A 21,187-nucleotide genomic window follows, 5' to 3' on the forward strand; every position below is an offset into this window, starting at 1 on the left:
TGAGGTCCCGAGAGACCCGGCTTCGGTTCCCACTAAGGGCATGTACCTTGGTTGCAGTTTGTCCCTGGCCCTAGTTGGATTGTACAGGTGGTAGCCCTTCGATGTGTCCCTTTCACGTCGGTGTTTCTCTCTCTCCCTCCTATTCTCTCTGAACAAAATATGGAAAAATGTCCTCAGTGAGGATTAAAAAAGAAAAAAAAAACCTTAACTGAGCCCTGGCCGGTTTGGTTCAGTGGTTAGAGCGTCCGCCTGTGGTCCAGAGAGACCGGGGTTCAGTTCCCACTAAGGGCATGTACCTCGGTTGTGGTTTGTCCCCGGCCTTGGTTGGGTCGTGTGGGTGGCGACTACTCAATGTGTCCCTTTCACGTCGATGTTTCTCTCTCTCTCTCTCTCTCTCTCTCTCTCTTTCTCTTTCTCTCTTCCTCTCTCCTCCTCCCACTCTATCTGAACAAAAAATGGAAAAATGTCCTCGGGTGAGGATAAAAAAACCCTTAATGAAGAAATCACATAAGACTAATAAGACTTATTAAAGTATTTTGTACCTTATTATTTTTCCAACAAATTATTTGTTGAACATACTAGATGTACATGGCATTCTGCTTCATGCCGGAAAAATGTCCTGAGAGTTAAAGAAAAGTGATTATAGCACAGTGCTATGCTTTCTTTCACCACCACAGAACTGTTGGAGAAATGGGGGTGAGATAGCCAGCCTTTTAGAACAAAAGAATCAAAGAAACCAAGAAAGGAATGGATTATGTTGAGCTTTACCTGCATGCTTGTTGCGTCTGTGGCTGATTCTTGGTGTGGATGAGCCATTTCCCCGTGGTAGAAAAAGGGCAGCACCTTTGACAGTTAGAAAGCTCTCGCTGATGCTACAAAAAAATAAAATAAAATAAATTACTTAAGAAAGCAAATCAAAGATTAAAATGGAGAGTCACTTTGGACTTATTGTCTCTTCCTTATTCCCAAGTCCCAACTTCATGGGATGAAGTAAAAATCAAATCAAAAGAGACTGTGGTTACTCACACAGTACTGTCTACACTAGACAATTTTTATGAAACAAAACTTAATATATTCTATATGTATTACATGGTAGCAGTTAAGAGTGAAGACTCTGGAAACAGAACCTTTAGGTTCTGGAACCAGACTGCCTGGATTTGAATCCTGGCTCTGTTCTTGCCAGAATGATTTTTTTGGGCCTGAATTCCATTATCCATAAAATAGGGATAACAAAATGAGGTTGTTGTGAGGAGTCAATAAGAATACAGCTTCTTAGAGTGGTGCCTTTAGTAAACAGTTACTATTATTAGACCTATGGTTATCAATAATGGAGCTTCAATAGTGTTCTAATCAGATGTGAATGCTACAATATTTAGTTACTAACAATAGATCCAAAGTTTGAAAAAAAAAATTATGTTTAAAATATACACCAAACTAAAGCGTTCCTCAAAATTTTTCTTTCCCCAACCTATATCCCTATATGCACTGAAAAGTAGCACACAGGAAGTGTATTGAACCCATGGAGTTTGCCCTCCATGTTAACTTCATCTGTAATGTGAATGATATCTCAGCAGAAGCAGAGAATTACTCTTCAGGATAGAGGCTATTCAAAATACAATTGCTAGTGTATATCCACAGAAAACAGAACATATACCTAAATTATTTCATATCACTAGACTAAGCCTTTCATTGTCACCCACAGAAACTGAAAAGGATAGAATTTTAAATCACTAATGGCAAAATTTAGAAACACCTAACGGAGGGTTCCAAGTTTGCCTGTAAGTATGTATGCTACTCAGGGTTAGCTAATGTATTGTAAATTATACTGCCCACTCAACGTTTCCACTTGGAAAACTGGCATCTCAAATTTACATTGCCAAAGCTAATCTCTTGAGTCCCCTGCAAACCTGATCCCTAGCTTCATCCACCCAAGTTGTTTGAGCCAAATATGTAACAGTCATCGTTGGTTTCTTTTTTTCCTACCACAATATATATGTAATCCATCAGAAAAACCTATGAGCTTTACTTTTAAATAATTCTTGTATTTGCCCACTTCACTCCATCAACACTAACAATGAATGGTCATTTTTTACTTAGATCATTGTAAAAAAAAACCCCATGTTCTCATATATTTCAGCTCTAATTCATGGCCAACCTTGTTTCTTTTATATCCTTCTCCTTGGCCATGAAGTGAAACTAATCCCAGACATTGTATCAACATAAAGCCTCTTAACTGGTCTGTCTGCAACCACTTCTGCACTGCTACTATCTACTTACCAAAGAGCAACCAGAGTAATTTAAAATATATAGATCTATGTATATTTTAAATAGATATATACATAGATCTATATATTTTAAATTTATAGGTATATATCATATGTCATCTCCATGCTTAAAACCCTCCAATGGCTTCCTTTTGTACTTAAATAAATGTTGAAGTCTTTAGCTTAGACTTCAAGGCCCTGTAATAGCCAGTAAGTTACTTTTCTGATCTTGTTCCATTTTCTCTTTTGTTTACTATGATTTAGTTGCACTGCCTTCTGTTTTTTCTATACTTCAGGCCCCTTCTCAGGGCCTTTATGCTTTTGTTTCTACTTTGGACATGTTTTTCCTGACTCACCACTAAGTCATAGCTCCAGTACCATCATCTCCCCCCCTCATCCCAATCATACTCTATCTTGTTCTGTTTTGTTTCCTTCAGGATATTTATCATTCACTAAATTTTTATTTATTCACTTGTATACTTGATTGCAGTTATCTCCCTGTAACAGAATATAAACTCCATGAAGAGCAAGGGGGTTATTTTGGTCAGCACCGTATCCTCAACACTGGAAATGGTGCCAACCACATATTAGGTACTCGGTAGATATTTGATGGACAAATTCATTCATCCTACAATTTCTTTCACACTGTAATATCTGTCTCATCACTGCAGCAGGAATTGTAATTTAAAACAAGAAAACAGATATTCTGTAATCTCACATGTAAAAAATAATTGCTACAGAATTCAATATAAATGGCAGATTAATGGACTATAAAATATAAGTATCTGCCCTGGCCGGTTTGGCTCAGCGGTTGGAGCGTTGGCCTGTGGTCTGGAGAGACCCGGGTTCGGTTCCCGCTAAGGGCATGTACCTCGGTTGCAGTTTGTCCCCGGCCCTGGTCGGTCGTGTGGGTGGCAGCCACTTGATGTGTCCCTTTCACGTCGATGTTTCCCTCTCTCTCTCTTCCTCTCTCTCCCTCCCACTCTGTCTGAACAAAAAAATGGAGAAATGTCCTCGGGTGAGGATAAAAAAAATATATATATATATATATATATATATATATATATATATATATATTTGTATGTATCTGAGAGTAAATTAATTGGCAAATTAAATTAAATCACCTCTGTAAAATTGTCAGTTATTGACTCAATTTCATCCTTTAATCAAGTGGCATAAAGCTGATAAACCTTTGAGGTAACTTGCCAAATAGATTGGAACATGTCTTCTAAAAACAAACATGAATCCACAGATTCCACTCTAAAATTTGTATGCTGGCTGGGAGGGGCTGCCTTTGTTTTGTTTTGTTTTCATCTTTAAATAAAGCATTTTGATCTTGTGGTCTGTTGCACAAGTCTTGTCTTTTGTTACATTTGTGGTATGCACATGTCACCATGCTATGGGTCACTCTGTTTCACTCATATTACGGGAACAACCTAAAACAAAATGTCTGAGTGACAGGATGAGTGGGGTACACCACAGACAGGAAATGAAATTCATACTTCTGCCAACACAGCAATTGTCTGCTTTACTAAATGAAAATATTTTAAAAATAAAGACTAAATGGTCTACCTATCTCCAGGCAAAGTTACAGCTGCAGGCACTTTGGTTTCCTGTAAACAAAGTAGTCTATACATCTACAAAAGTAGTAGGTTTGTTGTGAGCTGAAAACAACCAAGCATACTTCAGTTATTCCTTTTGTGAGACAGAGGCAGTTTCTCTTTGACAAACACAGTTTAAGAACTAACTTCCTGGTTTTTGGAGTTCTGTAATATTGTTCTTAGATAAATGTGTTGCTTATGCTTTAAAGCTTATTTAAGTGTATTCTTTAAAATGTACATAGTGCTTTCATAAGGGGAGGGTTAAGTGGGGGGACAAGGGCCCTTACTTAACTCAAAGCTACCTAGAAAATTCCTGAGTATTAAAAAAAGACCAGAAGTCAAACTTATATATGATATAAGGGAAATGATGCCCTTCTATTTACATAAATCTCAATAAAAGGCTTTTCTGATAGAACAAAATACACAGCCGATCTAGCTATAGCACAGGTGCAGTTCAGGCTCCCAAAGTCATGGCAGACGCACTCTAGATAGCACAATCAATGCTCTTTATTTTGTGGTCCTGGATTATGACTTCCCAGTGGCACACATTGTTGGTCACATGGAATGAAAGTGTGGCTGATTAAAAAAAAATCCCTTACCATCACTGAAAAAAAGTTAAAGCTTTATAAATGCTACCAACGATGCGATGGCAGTACAATGGCATGGAAGTAAAACTAAAATTTGCAACCACCAGAGTTTAGGTGGATCAAATTCAACTTGAAAATTAAATCCTTTATTTGCATATGAAGAAAATTATATGCACATTTAATCACACGTACATCAATGTAAGGTAAAAGGTTAGTATATCTTGCTAAATAACAAGAGATTAATTTATGTAGATACTCATCTTTCTGAAACAGCTGCCTGGATTCAATCGACACACAGAGTTGGTCTCTAATTAAAAATTTAGTCTGGCCAGTTCGGCTCAGCAGTTAGAACGTCGGCCTGAGGACCAAAGGGTCTTGGGTTTGATTCCAGTCAAGGGCATGCACCTCAGTTTCAGTTTGTCCCTGGGCCCCCTTGGTCGGGGTCTTGCGGGAGGCAGCCAGTCGATGTGTCTCTTTCACCCCTACTCTATCTGAAGATAAATGGAAAAATATCCTCAGGTGAGTATTTAAAAAGAAAAAAAAAATTTAGAAAGGGAGGTGAAAATTTTTACATCTTTTCTTAATTGACCTGTTCTGTAGAATCTGACCCAGAAACAGGAGTTCTGTAAATTCTATGGAGCCATCCATATGTGATTACAGATGTCTAAGTTAAACATAAACCCAAAAGGACTTAAATAAAACCCTTATATTAAGGAAAACAGAAGATAAAATGAATAACACTACTCTCTCTTGATCTAAAGATGGGGAGTAATTAGCTGCTTGGTAAGACAATGACACAGGATCATAATTTCTTGTCTTTATCCGAATACAAGTGAAGAACATCTATTCCTCTTTTGCCATAATATCACTTGCTCAACCAGAAATCATCCATAGTTAGACATATGAAATGTTAATAATTGCTAACATGACTAGATGTTTACTGTATGCTAGGCACTGAGCTAATAAAGCACTTTACATTATTTCATTTAATCTTCACAACAATCCTATGAAGGAGGTACTTTTTTTTTAAACTCCCAACTTACATATAAGAGATTGAAGGGCTCAGAGATCATGTTATTTGCCTAAGATCATACAGCTAGTAACCCTTAGAGCAAGGATTCAAACCAAGATCTGAGTGAAAGTTCATGCACTTAATCACTCTCTACTATGCTGTTCTAGTTTCATGACATAGTTTTATGGAAGATGAAATACAATGTCTCCCTACAGAGCTTTTCAGCAGAATTTAAAAGTAGAGTCCAGGAGCGAGGGAAGAGAACTGAAATCCATCCAGATTTCAACTCCCTTTTCATTCCTTTTTCGTTTCCTCTAACAGGGCCATGAACAGAAAGACTATATTAAGGGAATGAAGAACATCTGGCTGAGAGATGAATCCAGATGGGCTATACAGTAGAGAAAAGAACTCTAACTTCTGTTGGGAATGATAGTAGCATTTTAGTCTAAAAAATGGAGGAAAGAGTACTCTGCTTTAAATAAATATAGGGAAGTACTCTGTGCCAATCCCTCCCAATCAAAATCACTTCCTAAAGCATGAAATTTGTTAACTGACAACTTCTTCTCAGGCAAAGCATAGAGGAAAAGGTCAATTAAGGGAAGAAAATACTTAACTATTCTGAGGTTGGAAAAATCTTTGAGGAATATGGCCAGGGTGATCATCCGTGACCTGTACGCGGGCCAAAGAAGCAAAACAAAGCAACAACACACCTGGCCAAACTGCTAAATATCAGTTGGACAGACATTCTTCTGTTTTACATGCAACATACAAGAAGATATGGATTATTTACTATAGAAAACCAAGTTTCAGAAAGTAGGTGTAATACTTTTGTCTTAACATTAAAATGAAGAAAGTAGATTTTTTTTTTTTTTTTTTTTTTAATCCTCACCCGAGGACATTTTCCCACTTTTTGCACAGATAGAGTGGGAGGGAGAGAGAGGAAGAGAGAGAGAGAGGGAAACATCGATGTGAAAGGGACACATCGAGTGGCTGCCACCCGCACGACCAACCAGGGCCGGGGACAAACTGCAACCGAGGTACATGCCCTTAGCAGGAACCGAACCCGGGTCTCTCCGGACCGCAGGCGGATGCTCTAACCGCTGAGCCAAACCGGCCAGGGCGAAGAAGAAAGTAGATTTTTATGTTTTTAATGTTTGTAATGCCAAACTCTTGAGTTTGTTTGGTATTTCTGCCTGAAGCCAAAATTTATAGGTAAATTATTATGTAATACCAATTATATCCAATTAATTGCATAAGGTGAGTTGGTTGGCATTTATGTAAATTTCAAATACTCATAATCTGAACTATCATAGTTTTGTTTTGAAAAATATTCACCTGGGGAGGGCGGGATGGGGAGGAAGGGGTCTTAGGGGGGATAAGGAGAAACATCTGTAAACAAAAATAAATTAATAAAAATTGGAGGAAAAAAAAAAAAGAATATTCATCTAGGGGAAACTTTCAAATTCATTCCACCCTCCTAACATTCTCCTTTTCCTAATAAGCTTTCTTTGCTTATTTAGTTGTTTAATTTTCAGATTAAAGTCACCAGGGAAGCTTCTGTCAATCCCATTAGGTGAAGTTCATGTCCCCACTTAGTGTGACCATAACACATAAAAAAGGAATTTCATAATAAAAGGCTTCAAATATCAGATCAGAGGCCAAAAGACTACAAAGCTATCAATACTAATGCCTACTGAAAAAGTTTGGCTAAATCCAGAAAAACGAGAAGGGAAGAGTTATTGTGCCTTGATATATGAAACATGGCTACAAAAGTCAAAAGTACACTATTAGATAATAAGAAAGGTTTGATTCTGTAATCCTAAAGAAACTTAGATTACAATTCAAACCCAAATGTCTTAGGTACTGTAATCTGTAATTAAGCAATCCCTAACCCATCCTCATCTCCAAAATACCTGGCCATACATTTCAAGTAACAATATTAGAATGGCAATTGGTACCTGGAACCCTCTCCTCCAGGGCATAAACTCCCAGACAAATTCCTATGAATTCAGGCACAATTATTTGTCTCTTTACCAGCAGACAAGTAGAGGCTTGGGTCCATTAGTAGACCAATGACTGGCAAAGTAGTGAAGAGCACAGGACTTCAGTTCTAACTCATTAACTATAACCAGACAATTTTAGTTCCCACTGATCTAACCTGTTGCACAATGCCCAGCACAACTACACTCAGATGCAGCGATTTGTTTTTTCCCCCTTTCAACAATTTAAGAAAGAAAAAAAAAAAAAAGGTCTGTTTGTTCAAGGCTGAAGGACAAATTCTATCAGGACTAATCTCTTCCGGTCTTCTCCCTATAAACCATAAATGGAAGGTGAAAAGCCCCCTGAAATTTTGTTTTGTTCATTTTGAATGTTCATTTACTGATAAGATCTTATAAATTATGTATTTAAACATACTTTGCCTCAAATGTGCACTTTAGAAATGTTTAGAAAGAAGCATAATCTAGGATCAATAATTTTTCATATAATTTAACCTTCCAACTTCTACAGACTAGGACACATCTGAGCTGATATTTACTGGTTTTGCTGTCCAGCAATAGATCTCTCCTTCCTAATCTTATCCTAGTCTCCTGGCGGAATTTCTCCAAATATACTTTGGAACTGCAAGGGGACCTGCAGGAAGCTGGCATATGGTTTAGGCCTGGCCACGTGGAAACTCTCCTCTGAATCTTAGGCAAGTGACCAAAGGAACTAGGGACAGTAGGGGATGGTCACATTCACTGTGGGAAGAGTAGCAAGGTATTGACCAGTCTACCCCTGCTCCCTGGCTTTCCTTGAATGCTTCTGGCTCCTGCCCGTTCTCCAAGTTTGGCCTTTTAGCCTCCCATCCACTAGGTGACTCTGACATCCTTTTAACAAATATTTTGCTTAAGATAGTTGAAATTCATTTCTAAGCTTGCAACAGAGAATCTGATACATCAACTGAAGTTCAGAGAATTTAATTCCTTGCCCCAAGTCACACAGCTTGTAGTGGAGCCTAAACTCAGCTCCATTTTATCTGACACTGAAGGTGGCACTTTAACCCTTTATCTTGAGTTAGCTGTTACTAAACAGAACATATAATATAACTGCTAATATAATAATTTGAAGCAACCAACAGTTAAAAGCACATCTGGTCAGTTCATCTAAAGAGAACAAAGGCAGGATTTCACTGCAAAGCCTGCTGTGATGTTTGTTCTATTTTTCACAGCATCCTGAAGACGAAGTTCAGGTTTGAGTGGGGAAAGATTTAGACATATTCCCATGAGGCAAATCCTCTCATGCTGTTTCCTAAAGTTGCTTCTTTTTTGTTCCTCTCATAAGTGTGTTGGATAGTAAACATTGCTTTTTAAAAATACCAAAAACTAGTCTGGCCAGTGTGGCTCAGTGGTTGAGTGTCAACCCATGTACCAAGAGGTCACCAGTTCGATTCCCAGTCAGGACACATGCCCAAGTTGTGGGCCTGATCCCTAGCGCGGGGCATGCAGGAGGTGGCCAATCGATGTTTTCTCATTGATGTTTCTCTCTCACTTCCTCTCTTTCTAAAATCAATAAAGGAAAAACAAAATAAAAAACTAGATGCCAAAAGGTTAGGAAGACCATGGGGCCTAGGCAATAGGGGAAAGTCTACATGGAAAAAGAAGTGATGTCTGTCCAGTCCTTGCTTCCCTTTCAGTCTTCTCTGAGCAACAGTCTTTCCTTCTAGATGCTGTCTGGTCACACATCCACTTGACCTTCTTTCAGGGATTTAAAGTTTTTAGCTTTTGGTTTTAAACATACTACCAAATAATGAAAGGTCAGAACTGGAGGGCCCTCAGAGAGGCTCTAGACCAGGGTTCCAACTGTAGCAGGTGGGCCTAATTAAGCACATTTTGTGAGAAGAGCACAGATGTATCATTTTAATTTCTGAATACCTCTGGGAAGAGCACACATACTTTCCTGATCTTCCAGGTTGCTACCACTCCTAGACTTGCACTGGGCAGTCTGGACTCAAAACATTTTTGAGTTTGGGTTAAGGCTCAGAGTCCAGACCTTTTCATGACACCACTGCTGCCTTCAGGTCTCTGTTCCTTTGCAGCTGCCCAGCCAAACCTCAGCCTTGTCTCCAGCAGCCATCTCAAATTACCCCCTCTCTCATGAATCCCCCAACCCCCAATAAAACTAGGTGGCCATGAATGGATTTGGTCTCAGGGAACATCCCAACACAACTGACACTAGTTCTCCTGTAATGACAGTGGTGGAAGTCTTGTTTGCAAGAAAGTCCTTCTCCAAGGAGAGGAGAAACAGCCTCAGCCCAAAGGAGTCTATTTTCTTTACAGTCTAAATTAACAAAGCTTCTCAGTCCTGTGGACCTAAACTCTAGACTTAAATACTTTTCTTTATAAAAACTAAAACTTAAAAGTTGTCTGAAACAAAAAAATAAATGACCTGAACAGTTCTTTCTGAGAATTTAAAATGCTGGATGTATTGGTTACCAAGAGACCTGACCAACATTATTTGGCACCTAATTTAAAATAGTTAGTGGGAATAAACAAAACAAAAACAGATTAACTCAGAAAAACTGTCAAGCATTTGAAAAATCATTTCATTTGTATGATTCAACAAACGCCTTTCCAGGTATTTGAAACACACCTGCAGAAGGAATGCAAGTTGGGCTTTTAAAGCACTTGGCCAAAATGTCAAACCTGCTTTCAAGCCATTTTTCGCTTTTACCTTTATGCAAAACTACTTGTGAGGCCCAGGCTAACTTCTATTCTTTGTTGCTGTCATCTTCTAACATCCTTGTCACTATCTTTCTTTAACCCTTTTCTTGCTCAATCTTCTCTCATTTCACTCTGATTCCTACTACAGTCTTAAGACTTCCTTTAGATTTCTGATTTCCAGAGTCTTTTGGAAGGTATCAGAGCTTGATGGACTTGATTTCAGAAACCAAATTCCCACTTGCTGACTACAACCTCTTGTGACTCCCGTGTGCTCACTCTCTTCAACCTGAGGGAGATTCCTAAATTCCTGATTCCTCAATTTCCCCCCAAGCTATCAACCTCTTTTTCTTCTTTTCCTAACCAACCTAGTCCCATGTTCTAGTTCTTAACTGGTTTCCCTACAATTTGTTCTGTTTATTTCTAAATTCCTTTCATAATACTTACCATGGCTTCAAATGATCAGATTATTTGAAGATTATTAGTATCTGTTTGAGCAGCAAGCTCACTGAACAGGAACAACTGCCATGTCTAATGTTATCTCTCTAATGTCTAGCACAGGGCTGGACTCTAAGGGGATGTCCAATAAATATGTATTGAATAAATGAAAGAAAGGTAACACAATGCTGAAAGAGATTATAAAACCATGCCTCTGGATGCTACAGCACCTTCATGGTCTCAGTGACAAAGATATCAGCAACAACACTGAGCCGACTCAACTGGGCACTTAACGCCTCCACTCAGTGCCCCAACCTCCATTCCCCTCCCTTGTTATTCCAAACTCTCCCTACTCTCAAATCTCATCACAACTCCTGCTTCCTTCAATTCTCCAGTTAAACTAGTGTTCTACAACATCAAGATAATGGAGGCTAACAACTACATGCAAAAAAATGAAACTAGACCATCGACTTACACCATTCACAAAAATAAACTCAAAATGGATGAAAGACTTAAATGTGACCCATGAATCCATAAAAATTCTAGAAGAAACTGTAGGCAACAAAATTTCGGACATCATACGGAGAATTTTTACTGATACATCACCTAAGGCAACAGAAACAAAGGAAAAAATGAACACATGGGACTACATCAAACTAAAAAGCTTCTGCACAGCAAAAGAAACAATCATCAAAATGGAAAGGCAACCCACTGTATGGGAGAACATCATTGCCAATGATATATCAGATAAGGGGTTAATTTCCAATATATATAGAGTGCTCATACAACTCAACAAAAGGAAGACAAAGAACCCAATTAAAAAATGGGCAGAGGAGTTGAATAGACACCTCTCCAAACAGGACATACAAATGGCCAAGAGACATATGAAGAAATGCTCAATATCACTAATCATCAGAGAGATGCAAATTAAAACAACAATGAGGTATCACCTCACACTTGTCAGAATGGCCGCCATCAACAAATCATCAAACAACAAGTGTTGGTGAGGGTGTGGAGAAAAGGGGACTCTAATACACTGATGGTGGGAATGCAGACTGGTGCAGCTACTATGGAAAACAATACGGTGTTACCTCAAAAAATTAAAAATTGAACTTCCATTTGACCCAGTGATCCCGCTTCTAGGAATATACCCTAAGAAGCCTGAAACACCAATCAGAAAGAATATATGTACCCCCATGTTCATAGCAGCACTATTTACAATAGCTAAGATCTGGAAACAGCCCAAGTGTCTATCAGTAGAAGAATGGATAAAAAAGCAGTGGTACATATATACAATGGAGTACTATGCAGCTGTAAGAAAGAAAAATCTCTTATCCTTTGAAAGGACATGGAGGGACCTGGAAAGTATTATCCTAAGTGAAATAAGTCAAGCAGAAAAAGACAAATATCACATGATCTCACTTATATACGGAATATAATGAACATAACAGTCTGAGGAATACGGTAGACCCAGAAACATGGAAGTAGGGCACAGACTGACATCCGTCAGAAGAGGGGGTGGGGGTGGGGTGGGAAGAGATAAACCACAGAACTTATATGCATGTATGCATAGCCAATGGACATGGACAACAAAGCCGGGGACGGGGCAGGTGTGGGGTGAGGAGGGGGGTGCCAATGGGGTAAAAAAGGAGAAACATCTGTAACAACAAAAAAAAGATAATGGAGGCTAGCTGGTGTTGTTTCTACCAATTACTTTCTCTCACCTGTAGACTTATTTCCCTTCTCTAATCTGAGAGAATGATGATGCATCCAGCTGTATCATTTGTGTCCTGGGTACCATTCCTTGGTCTTCTAGTTTTCTCAATCACCCCTCTCTCTAGTGACTGCTCTCCTCCGCCTAGAAACATGCTCAAATCTGTTCTTGCACATCCTTAAAACAAAACCCTTTCTTGACCCTATATTCCCTTCTAAATTATCTTCATTTACTACTGAAATTTCTTAAAAGGAAGTCTATAATTGCTATCCCTATTTTCTTGTCCCTCGCTGGTCATTTTCTACCCAATCCCATCTAGCTTCTGTCTCACCATTCCTATGAAACTTCTCCCCATCCTAAGTTTTTCAGTGATTTCCCAAATAATAGATCCAGTGGACAAAGATCCTTCAGTCTTAGCTTAATACCAATTTCAGTTCTTCTTTTAACACTTGGACCATTGATATGCACTGGCAAATCACTTTCTCTTTTTGAGACTCTCCCTCACTTAGCTTCTCAGACAGAGTCCACCTGGTACCTCTCTCATCATCCTAGTTTGATATCCTTTGCCAGATGCTGTAACCTACCTCACCCTACTCACTGCTCCTAAACCAGACAGATTATCTGACCTTCATAGTGCTTTGAAATTCACAACTAATTGCACTTAAAAATTAGAATTTTCCACTTCTCTTGAAAGATGAGAAAATCTGACCACATATGTCCATATTTACTTAGCAACAAACTTGCCTAAGCTTACCAATTACACAATCAGTATGACACAGCAGGGATCAAATTTTAGGCCAGAGCTGAGCAATTGCTGTCCTTTTAGATATCACATGGAGGTAGTGCTATGGAGAAGAAACAGAATAGTGTACTAGGAAGTGCTGCTGTGTATATTTGTGTCATAGGGTATGATCAGGGAAAGTCTCTCTGATTAAGGTGACATGTGAGCAGATATCTACAGGAAGTAAGGAAGGGAGCATGTGGTTGTTTGGGAAAAAACCATTAAAGACAGAGGGAGAAGCAAATGCAAAGGCTCCGTGGTGGATGTGTGCTTAGCTGGTTTGGGGAACAACAAGGATGTCAAAGGCAATCAAGTGTTGTGACCCAGCCAGGTGTGGCAGAAGATGAGACCAAAGAGACAAGGAAGGATAAGAGGTATAGGTCTCAATGTCTCCACTTCCTGGTCTGTAATTCACCTTCTAATGCACTGCAACTGGGATTTTCTTCTAGTTGTCAAATCTGATGGGCATTTTTCAATCCTAATCTTTCTTGACCATTTGATATTACTGACAACCTTCTTCCTTTTTAGTATTTTTTCTTTCTTAGAATACCTTTTATATTTAAGACTATTCCTTCACATTCTCATTCGTGGGCTCCTATTCCTTTGGCAATTTTTTACATATGTAAAGCCTGGTGCTTTATAATCACTGTCTCACAACTCTATGAACAGAAGTTATTCTTCCCATTTCATAGATGAGGAAACAAAGGTTTTGAGAGTAACTTGCCTAAGCTTACCAATTACACAATCAGTATGACAGAGCAGGGATCAAATTTTAGGCCTATTTTCAGTTTAAACTCTACTCCATGGCCTTTTAGCAGTCTGGGTTCTTTGCCTGTTCTGTTCAATGCAGTCCCATTGTAGCCTACCCACCAGGGTACCAATAGGGTTCAAAGTGAATTCTCAAATATCAGAAAACCAAGGTATTCCTTGTTTGTTTGTTTTTTGTTTTTTAAATTGGGTCAGGTCAGCGCGACTTTACTGCAATCTTACAAACAATTCTCAAAATACACTGGCCATGAAAATATAATACATTCTGTAAAACATGAGTCTATCAATTTTCCTCATTAAACTATTTCTTTTATAGTTGTTCTCTACCTTATCAGGCTAAGAAAATGAAATAATTTGCCAACAGGCAGTTTTAAAAGTCCCTCAAAGATACTAATTCTCAAATATCAAACCAAGGGGAACAGAGGAAGGCATAACAAAGTACACTGAAATCTTTATTTTCATAGCTGTTTTAATGCATGTTACAGATCCTCTTGGCCCTGCACTAATGCATAATAAAATCTAGGAGGAACACTGTTGCCAGTGCTTAGGTTCTCACAGTTAAAAAAGCAGTCAACTTTTGTTGAAGAGTAATAATAATGATGCTGATGATAATGAAGAAGAAGGAAGAAAATTTTGAGAAGGAAAAGAAAAACAAGTATCAAAAGGCAAAGTTCAAAGGACAATTAATTGAGTTGTCAAGAAAAAGGGAAGAGAGAAAGCAAATGGCAGTTGCGGGCCTTAATTATCTCACTTTTAAAAACCAATCCAAAGTTCCTTGCTTCCTACTCTCTTCCCCCTTACATAATCATTTCAGAATTGCACCACTAATACAGATGAAAAATTTCTCCATTGGCTCATTGAAAATATAATTTATTTAGCTTTCTTGATGCCAGATCTAATAATGTTTAAGAGTTAACTTATTTTTCAAATTCACTAAATGTACATTTTTAGATAAATTTATGAAGCAGCATTGACCCATAGCACTTTCCCTCCTATTTTCCAGACAGTAATGATAAGAAATCAGACAGCTAGGGACAAAGAGATCACTTGTATTATTTTGCAATATTCTAGAGTACAATGTGAAGTAATGAGAATTCCAAACATTTTAGTTAGGATTCGGAAAAAAGAGGAAAATATTCAAATCAAAATGATCCAAGAGCACATTTAAATTTCATATGTGTTTTAAATATGTTGGAGGGAAAAAAAATAAAACATATATTTGCTTCAGTATAAAAACAAACACTGCAGTCAATCCCACACCTGCTGCCTGAATTGATTTAAAGTACTAGATGAGCTAGGTCCTATGAACTACCCCAAATGGCAACTTGGGACACAAGAAAACATAAGGAACAAAAGGAAATGATTTTAACTGCCAAAAGCAAAAATTATGTACACTGAAAGTTGCAATCCTAAGGAGGGTCTTTCATCTTCTCACATGACAATAGATAGCTGGCGAGGCTATACATAAGTCTTACAGACTTCCTTAAACATCAGGGAACCCTACACACCACAGAGTTCCACCCTTTAAATGATTTCTAAAAGGAAAGTGGCTAAAGACATTCGACATCTAGCCATTCTACTAAAACAAGAAGACACGGTCCATTTAGTTCTTTTTTGTAAAACAAGAAAGGAAAAATAGTAAGAGACAGAGATGTGGCTTTATTCACCATTATAAAGAGGCCAAAATGTGAGACATAGACAGCTCTGATAAGCAGACAACTGAAGCTCCACTACCGATGTCAGATACTGGGAGAGTTGAGGCTTGCAACACAGAAAGGGCACATACATACTTTTTTTGTTTTCTTTTTGGCTGTATGAATAGATAAGTTTATTTATGTTTACTATGATATAATACTGATATATGGACTAATTTGTGTTTTCTATTTACCTTTTAAGTTTTCTTATATATTTCCTTTCTTTTCATCTATATGGGTAAAGAATATATATCTATTTCTATTTTACACACTTACCTTAAATTTTAATAAGTATATTTCATGCAGTACATAATTTCTAATTTGTAGACATGTTTTTTTCTAACTGAGCCTACCCTGGGGGTGGGGATAGTAACATATTTTGAAAGTAAATATAATTGAGACTGGTGTGGTTCAGTGGTTGAGAGTTGACCCATGCACCAAGAGGTCGCTGGTTTGATTCCCAATCAGGGCACATGCCCAGGTTGTGGGCCCAGTCCCCAACAGGAGCAATATAGGAGACGGCCAGTTGATGTTTATATCTCTCCCTCTCCCTTCCTCTCTCTCTAAAATCAATAAAGAAAAAATATTTTTTAAAAAGTCAATATAATTGAAAACATCAGTTTTTAAATGTTAAGAAAATTTTAAATCCTACACACATATACACATCTTATTTTTTAAAATAAAGGTTGCATCTCAGCCATACTCTCAAAACTAGAATAATTGGGTCTAGGAAAGGAAAATAAAATGAAGACTGACAAAATGCTGATAAACTGCATTGCCCTTTCGGTAACTCAAGACCAAAAACCAAAAGATGATGCCAGAATCAGGAAAAACACAGGAAAGCAACTGCATAATAAAGTTTCTGAACTTCTGCTTAAGAAAAAGCCATAACCAGGCAAAAAGCTATCCACGTGAAGAATGGAAAAGGAGAGGAAATGGCTATTAGTAAGGAAGGTGGCATTGAGGGTGATTTTTTTCTCTTTTTGCAAATTTTCATGTTATACTGTGTTTTCAATTTTTAAGAAGGACTAAAAAAAGAAGAAGAAAAAAAAACAGGCAGCACAGGAAAACACACCGTGGGAACAGAGTCAAGCACACAGATGTTTTGTGTAAACTGCATTTTCAGAGACATCTGCCTTTGTGCAAGACTTGAAAAAGTAAAGCTGTCGTCAACAAGTTCTCCAAAGTAAGGGGTGGGGCCTGAGAGAAAGTGATCTGTGAAGAAACCAACAATTAGAACCCTTAGGGCTGAGAAACACATAGTTTCTTAGATTAAGTTCCTCATTTCTGAGCCACCTCTGCCCAAAATGCTTTGCCATCAGCAATGTCTACTACTCAAACAAGCTGCCCATATGTCTCCACTCAAGTGACTGAGGTTCTTTGTCAGCAATGCCATTCAGCTCTTTGCAGAGACAGCCCATCTCTGTGGTAGATGAGACAGAGCACAACCTACTGTATAAAAATCTGTGTGGGAAGCAAGCTGACCTACTCCTCTCGTCTTATTTCAACTCCACATAAAAATGATTATCGTGTACAGAAAATTTCATGTAAAAGCAAAGACAATACACACATTTGTTCATCTGTTCTATTGTCTTGCTTTGGTGTATGTCAACCTTTATTTCTGAATACTCCTAGGTCTATACTATAGTTTGGTTTTTCATGTAAGGCAAGGAAGAGTGCATCTACAGTGCTTTATATAGTGCCCAGTCTAACGCCATGTACAGAGTGTTTAATAATTGTGATCTAAAAATAACAGGGATGCCCTGGCCAGTTTGGCTCAGCGGTTAGAGCGTCGGCCTGCGGTCCAGAGAGACCCGGGTTCGGTTCCCGCTAAGGGCACGTACTTCGGTTGCAGTTTGTCCCTGGCCCTGGTTGGTCGTGCAGGTGGCAGCCACTCGATGTGTCCCTTCACGTCGATGTTTCTCTCTCTCTCTCCCCCTTCCTCTCTCTCCCTCCCACTCTATCTGTACAAAAAATGGAAAAATGTCCTCGGGTGAGGATAAAAAAATAAAAAAATAAAAATAACAGGGATGATGCTGAAGACTCAAGCACACTTCAGAGGATGAAAGTCACTGTAAAACCTATTGTCTGGTGTTCACGTGCCAGGTGTGTAAGCCCATACGTCTGCAACACAAACCACAGTGAGAGGCTGCCTTACTTGTTCGTGTTTACAGCCTTCAATCACGCCTTATGCTAGTGGGGGTACTTCTACTTGCAAAAAGAACTTTCAACTTACTTGCAAAGTTCTCACAAAGTTATATCCGGTGTTCTGTCCTGAACTTCCTTTTTCTGAGAAGTTGGGTGTGCTGGGCCAGGCGACTACAAAAAAATTTTAGAAACCTCTTGCTCAGGCATAGTAGCCTCTTCTAGGTCCTATATAAGCTCTCCTTACTGCTAACATGATAATGGAGCTGATACTCTGTAGGTTTACATAAATGTGTTAGGACAAGCTACACAAATGGCTAATATTATCTTACTGTATGGCGAAAGAGTAAAGGAAGATAAGGAGAGGTAAGCAAGGTACAGATCTCAAGAGTCTTATATGATATGCTAGAGGATCTAGACTTTACCCTGAGGATATCAGAGATCCAAAGTTTGCATTTCCAGAAAGATTCCTCAAACTACAGTAGGAGAATGGATTGGAAGGAATTGAGACTTAGAAACAGAGAGATAGATGTTATTTTAGTAATTCAGGCAAGGAAATTGGGTGGTCTGATCTGAGCTAATGGGAATAATGAAAAGACACATACTTGGGGGATATTTATTTATTATATATTTATTTGTCTAGTTTTATTTTCTGGTACAGATGGAAATTTTTCCATAAAGAAATTTAAATTGTAAGAAAAGCCTGAGTGCACCATGGCTGGTTTGGCTCAGTGGCTAGAGCATTGGCCTGGGGACCAAAGAGTTGCGGGTTCAAGTCCGGGCAAGGGCATGTACCTCGGTTGTGGTTTGGTCCCCGGCCCTGGTTAGGGTTATGCAGAAGGCAACCAATTGATATGTCTCTCTCACATCAATGTTTCTCTCTCTCTCTTTCTTCCTCTCTCCCACTCTATCTGAAGATGAATGGAAAAATATCCTCGGATGAGGATTAACTCCTTGTACTAAAAAATGTCTTTTACTTTGTATCTCTTGATTCTTCATAGAGATCCCCCCAATCCCCCCCCACACACACACCAACTGCCCTTAACAAAATTCTAGTGCTTTAAGACTCTTAGGTAGGAGGGTCAAAATAAGTCTATTTATTTACATGGCTATTAACTTTCATACCACCTACTTCTGTCTAAACATTTTTCAAAATAGTTATTTTTCTCCACCATCTTAACTTTTTCTTAAATTTTACTTTGCTAATCCTCAGATTTGGAGATTAAGTCTGCCTTCACCTATCTGCCAGCTGACAACCAATCATCCTGGACAAGCCAGGCAATATTACAGGCAGTTCTTCCTCATGTCACTTTGTTATCATACAAGTCTATATCATTTCCTGCCAGGCACCAAACTTCCAGCATCGAGGAAGAACAGCTGTAGAGAATTCTTTTACACAAAAAACTTCCCTCCTTCCTTACCCCCTATTCAACGGAAATGACAATATACTGACGATATAGCCAGGGCTCAAGTTAAAGGAAAGATAATGTAATTAAGTATTGAAACCACCATTTTATTTTTTAATCCTCACCCGAGGATATTTTCCCATTGATTTTCAGGTGGGGGGAGGGGGGGAGGAGGAGAGAAACATTGATGTGAGAGAGACATATCAGTTGGTTGTCTCCCACACAACCCCAACCAGGGCCGGGGATTGAACAGCAACTGAGGTACGTGCCCTTGACTTGAATCAAACCAATGACTCTTTGGTCCACAGGCTGATGTTCTAACTGCTGAGCCAAACTGGCCAGGGTGAATCCACCATTTTAAACCAGTCATAAAGAAAGCAAACTTAGCCCTGGCTGGTTTGGTTTAGTGGTGGAGAATCGGCCCATGGACCAGAGAGACCCGGGTGTGGTTCCTGCTAAGGGCACGTACCTCAGTTGCAGTTTGTCCCCGGCCCTGGTTGGGGTCCTGTGGGTGGCACTCCATGCGTCTCTCTCACACATCGATGTCTCTCTCTCTCTCTTCCTCCCTCTCTCACTCCTGCTCTATCTCAAGATAAATGCAAAAATGTCCTCGGGTGAGGATAAACAAAAACGAGAAAACATAGTTGTCTGAACACAGCAAGTAGCAAAAGATGAATCAGAAACCTGAGGCCAAATTCAGTCAAAAAAGACAAGTGAATTTTACAAACTCATTTGCATTACATTAGGAAAGGGCATTAGTGAAGAATTGCTAAGCAGGCAATGCTAAATCTCTCTAGCTCTCAGTCAAATTAAGTTACCCAGCACTGGCTGTGTGGTTCAGTTAGTTAGAGCGTCATCTGTATACCAAAAGGTTGCAGGTTCAACTCCTGGTTGAGGCCCGTGCGGGAGGCAACCAACATATGTTTCTCTTTAACATTGATGCTTCCCTCCCTCTAAGATCAATAAAAAATGAAGTTACTTATTATTAAATAATATCTATAAGACAGCTCTCAGATAATTTCCCCATCTCTAAAATCAGTGGTTGTATAAAACAGGTGCTGGAGAATTTAAAAATAATTTATAGTAAAGATGAATCATAGGCTATCCATAGAGGAGAGGAATAGAGTTAAGTCTGGGGATAAGACAGACATATCTATATCTATATCAGACAACTAATTTCACTTCTTACTTCTCTTCTACAAATGGGATACACTAAATACGATGAAAAATATGATAAGGTGGCGGCTGTACCAAACCTTTCCACAAATAAACTTCTAGTTCTCAGATCATATTTTCATTGATTTGGGGGAGGCAGTAAATAGTAGGTACATACTTGGCCAGGACTCAACTGACCAGGATTTTCTAATCCCACTACACCTACAGCTGGGTGCCCAAGTCAGTTTTAGAACTTTAGGCAGATTCTCTATTTACAAAAGAGAAGGTTAGTATCTCACCTGCTGCAGGGAAACATGTAAAAACAGAGCAGAAAAAGCATGGAACTGACAGTCAGATGACCTGGAGTTCTTGCTCTGCCACTAATGAATTAGATCTCAATTTCCTCATATAATATTATAAACTCTTAAGCTTGATAAAAGAGATTATTACTAAGAACCTTAAAAGCACTCCATTAGTTCAAGATGAAATCACCATACTTCTACAGTAGTAATAAAAAATACCAATTAGGTTTTTCATAGCAGAAACCCTCCAAACGTTGTCCTAATGGGCCAGGCTACTCTGCAAATGTGTCTGTTAAACCCTATAGGATTATGTTCAGTAACCAAAGGGTAAATTTGTTCACTGGATTCCTGCTGCCACTGAAAAATTTTTTTCTGGGGAAAATAAATCCTGTCCCTCCCTCACTCCAGTGTTGGTCAACTGAAAAATAAAGGGATGGGAAGGCTGCTTTGGGTAGTTTTATATTCTTAAAAGAGGGTAAATAAAAGATGACCTCCTAAGCTAAAGGGTGGTGTACTGGAATCACCAGCATTGGCCATATAACTGATTCATTTAGTTCTCTAGAAAGTCATTTTACCTCTCTTTATCTGAATTTCTTCTTCTTTTTTTTAAATTAATTTTTTTA

The 21,187-nt window shown here is 38.7% G+C and overlaps 1 protein-coding gene across 9 annotated transcripts in view; it reads right to left on the reverse strand.

The window, feature by feature from the left end:
* Window positions 1-21,187, reverse strand: part of SSH2 (slingshot protein phosphatase 2) — a 298,822-nt gene that overhangs the window by 73,205 nt on the left and 204,430 nt on the right. For 6 of the 9 annotated variants that reach the window (XM_036269085.1, XM_036269088.1, XM_036269089.1 and 3 more), the window contains one exon: window positions 769-872. In XM_036269085.1, coding sequence (XP_036124978.1) covers window positions 769-872 — 104 coding nt within the window. Of the gene's footprint in view, window positions 1-542; window positions 623-768; window positions 873-7,422; window positions 8,897-17,792; window positions 18,371-21,187 lie in introns of those variants that run through there. The other 3 variants (XM_036269092.1, XM_036269090.1, XM_036269093.1) reach the window with 3 other exon arrangements.

This window comes from Molossus molossus, unplaced genomic scaffold (assembly GCF_014108415.1).
Source record: "Molossus molossus isolate mMolMol1 unplaced genomic scaffold, mMolMol1.p scaffold_m16_p_19, whole genome shotgun sequence".
Taxonomy (NCBI): Eukaryota; Metazoa; Chordata; class Mammalia; order Chiroptera; family Molossidae; genus Molossus; species Molossus molossus.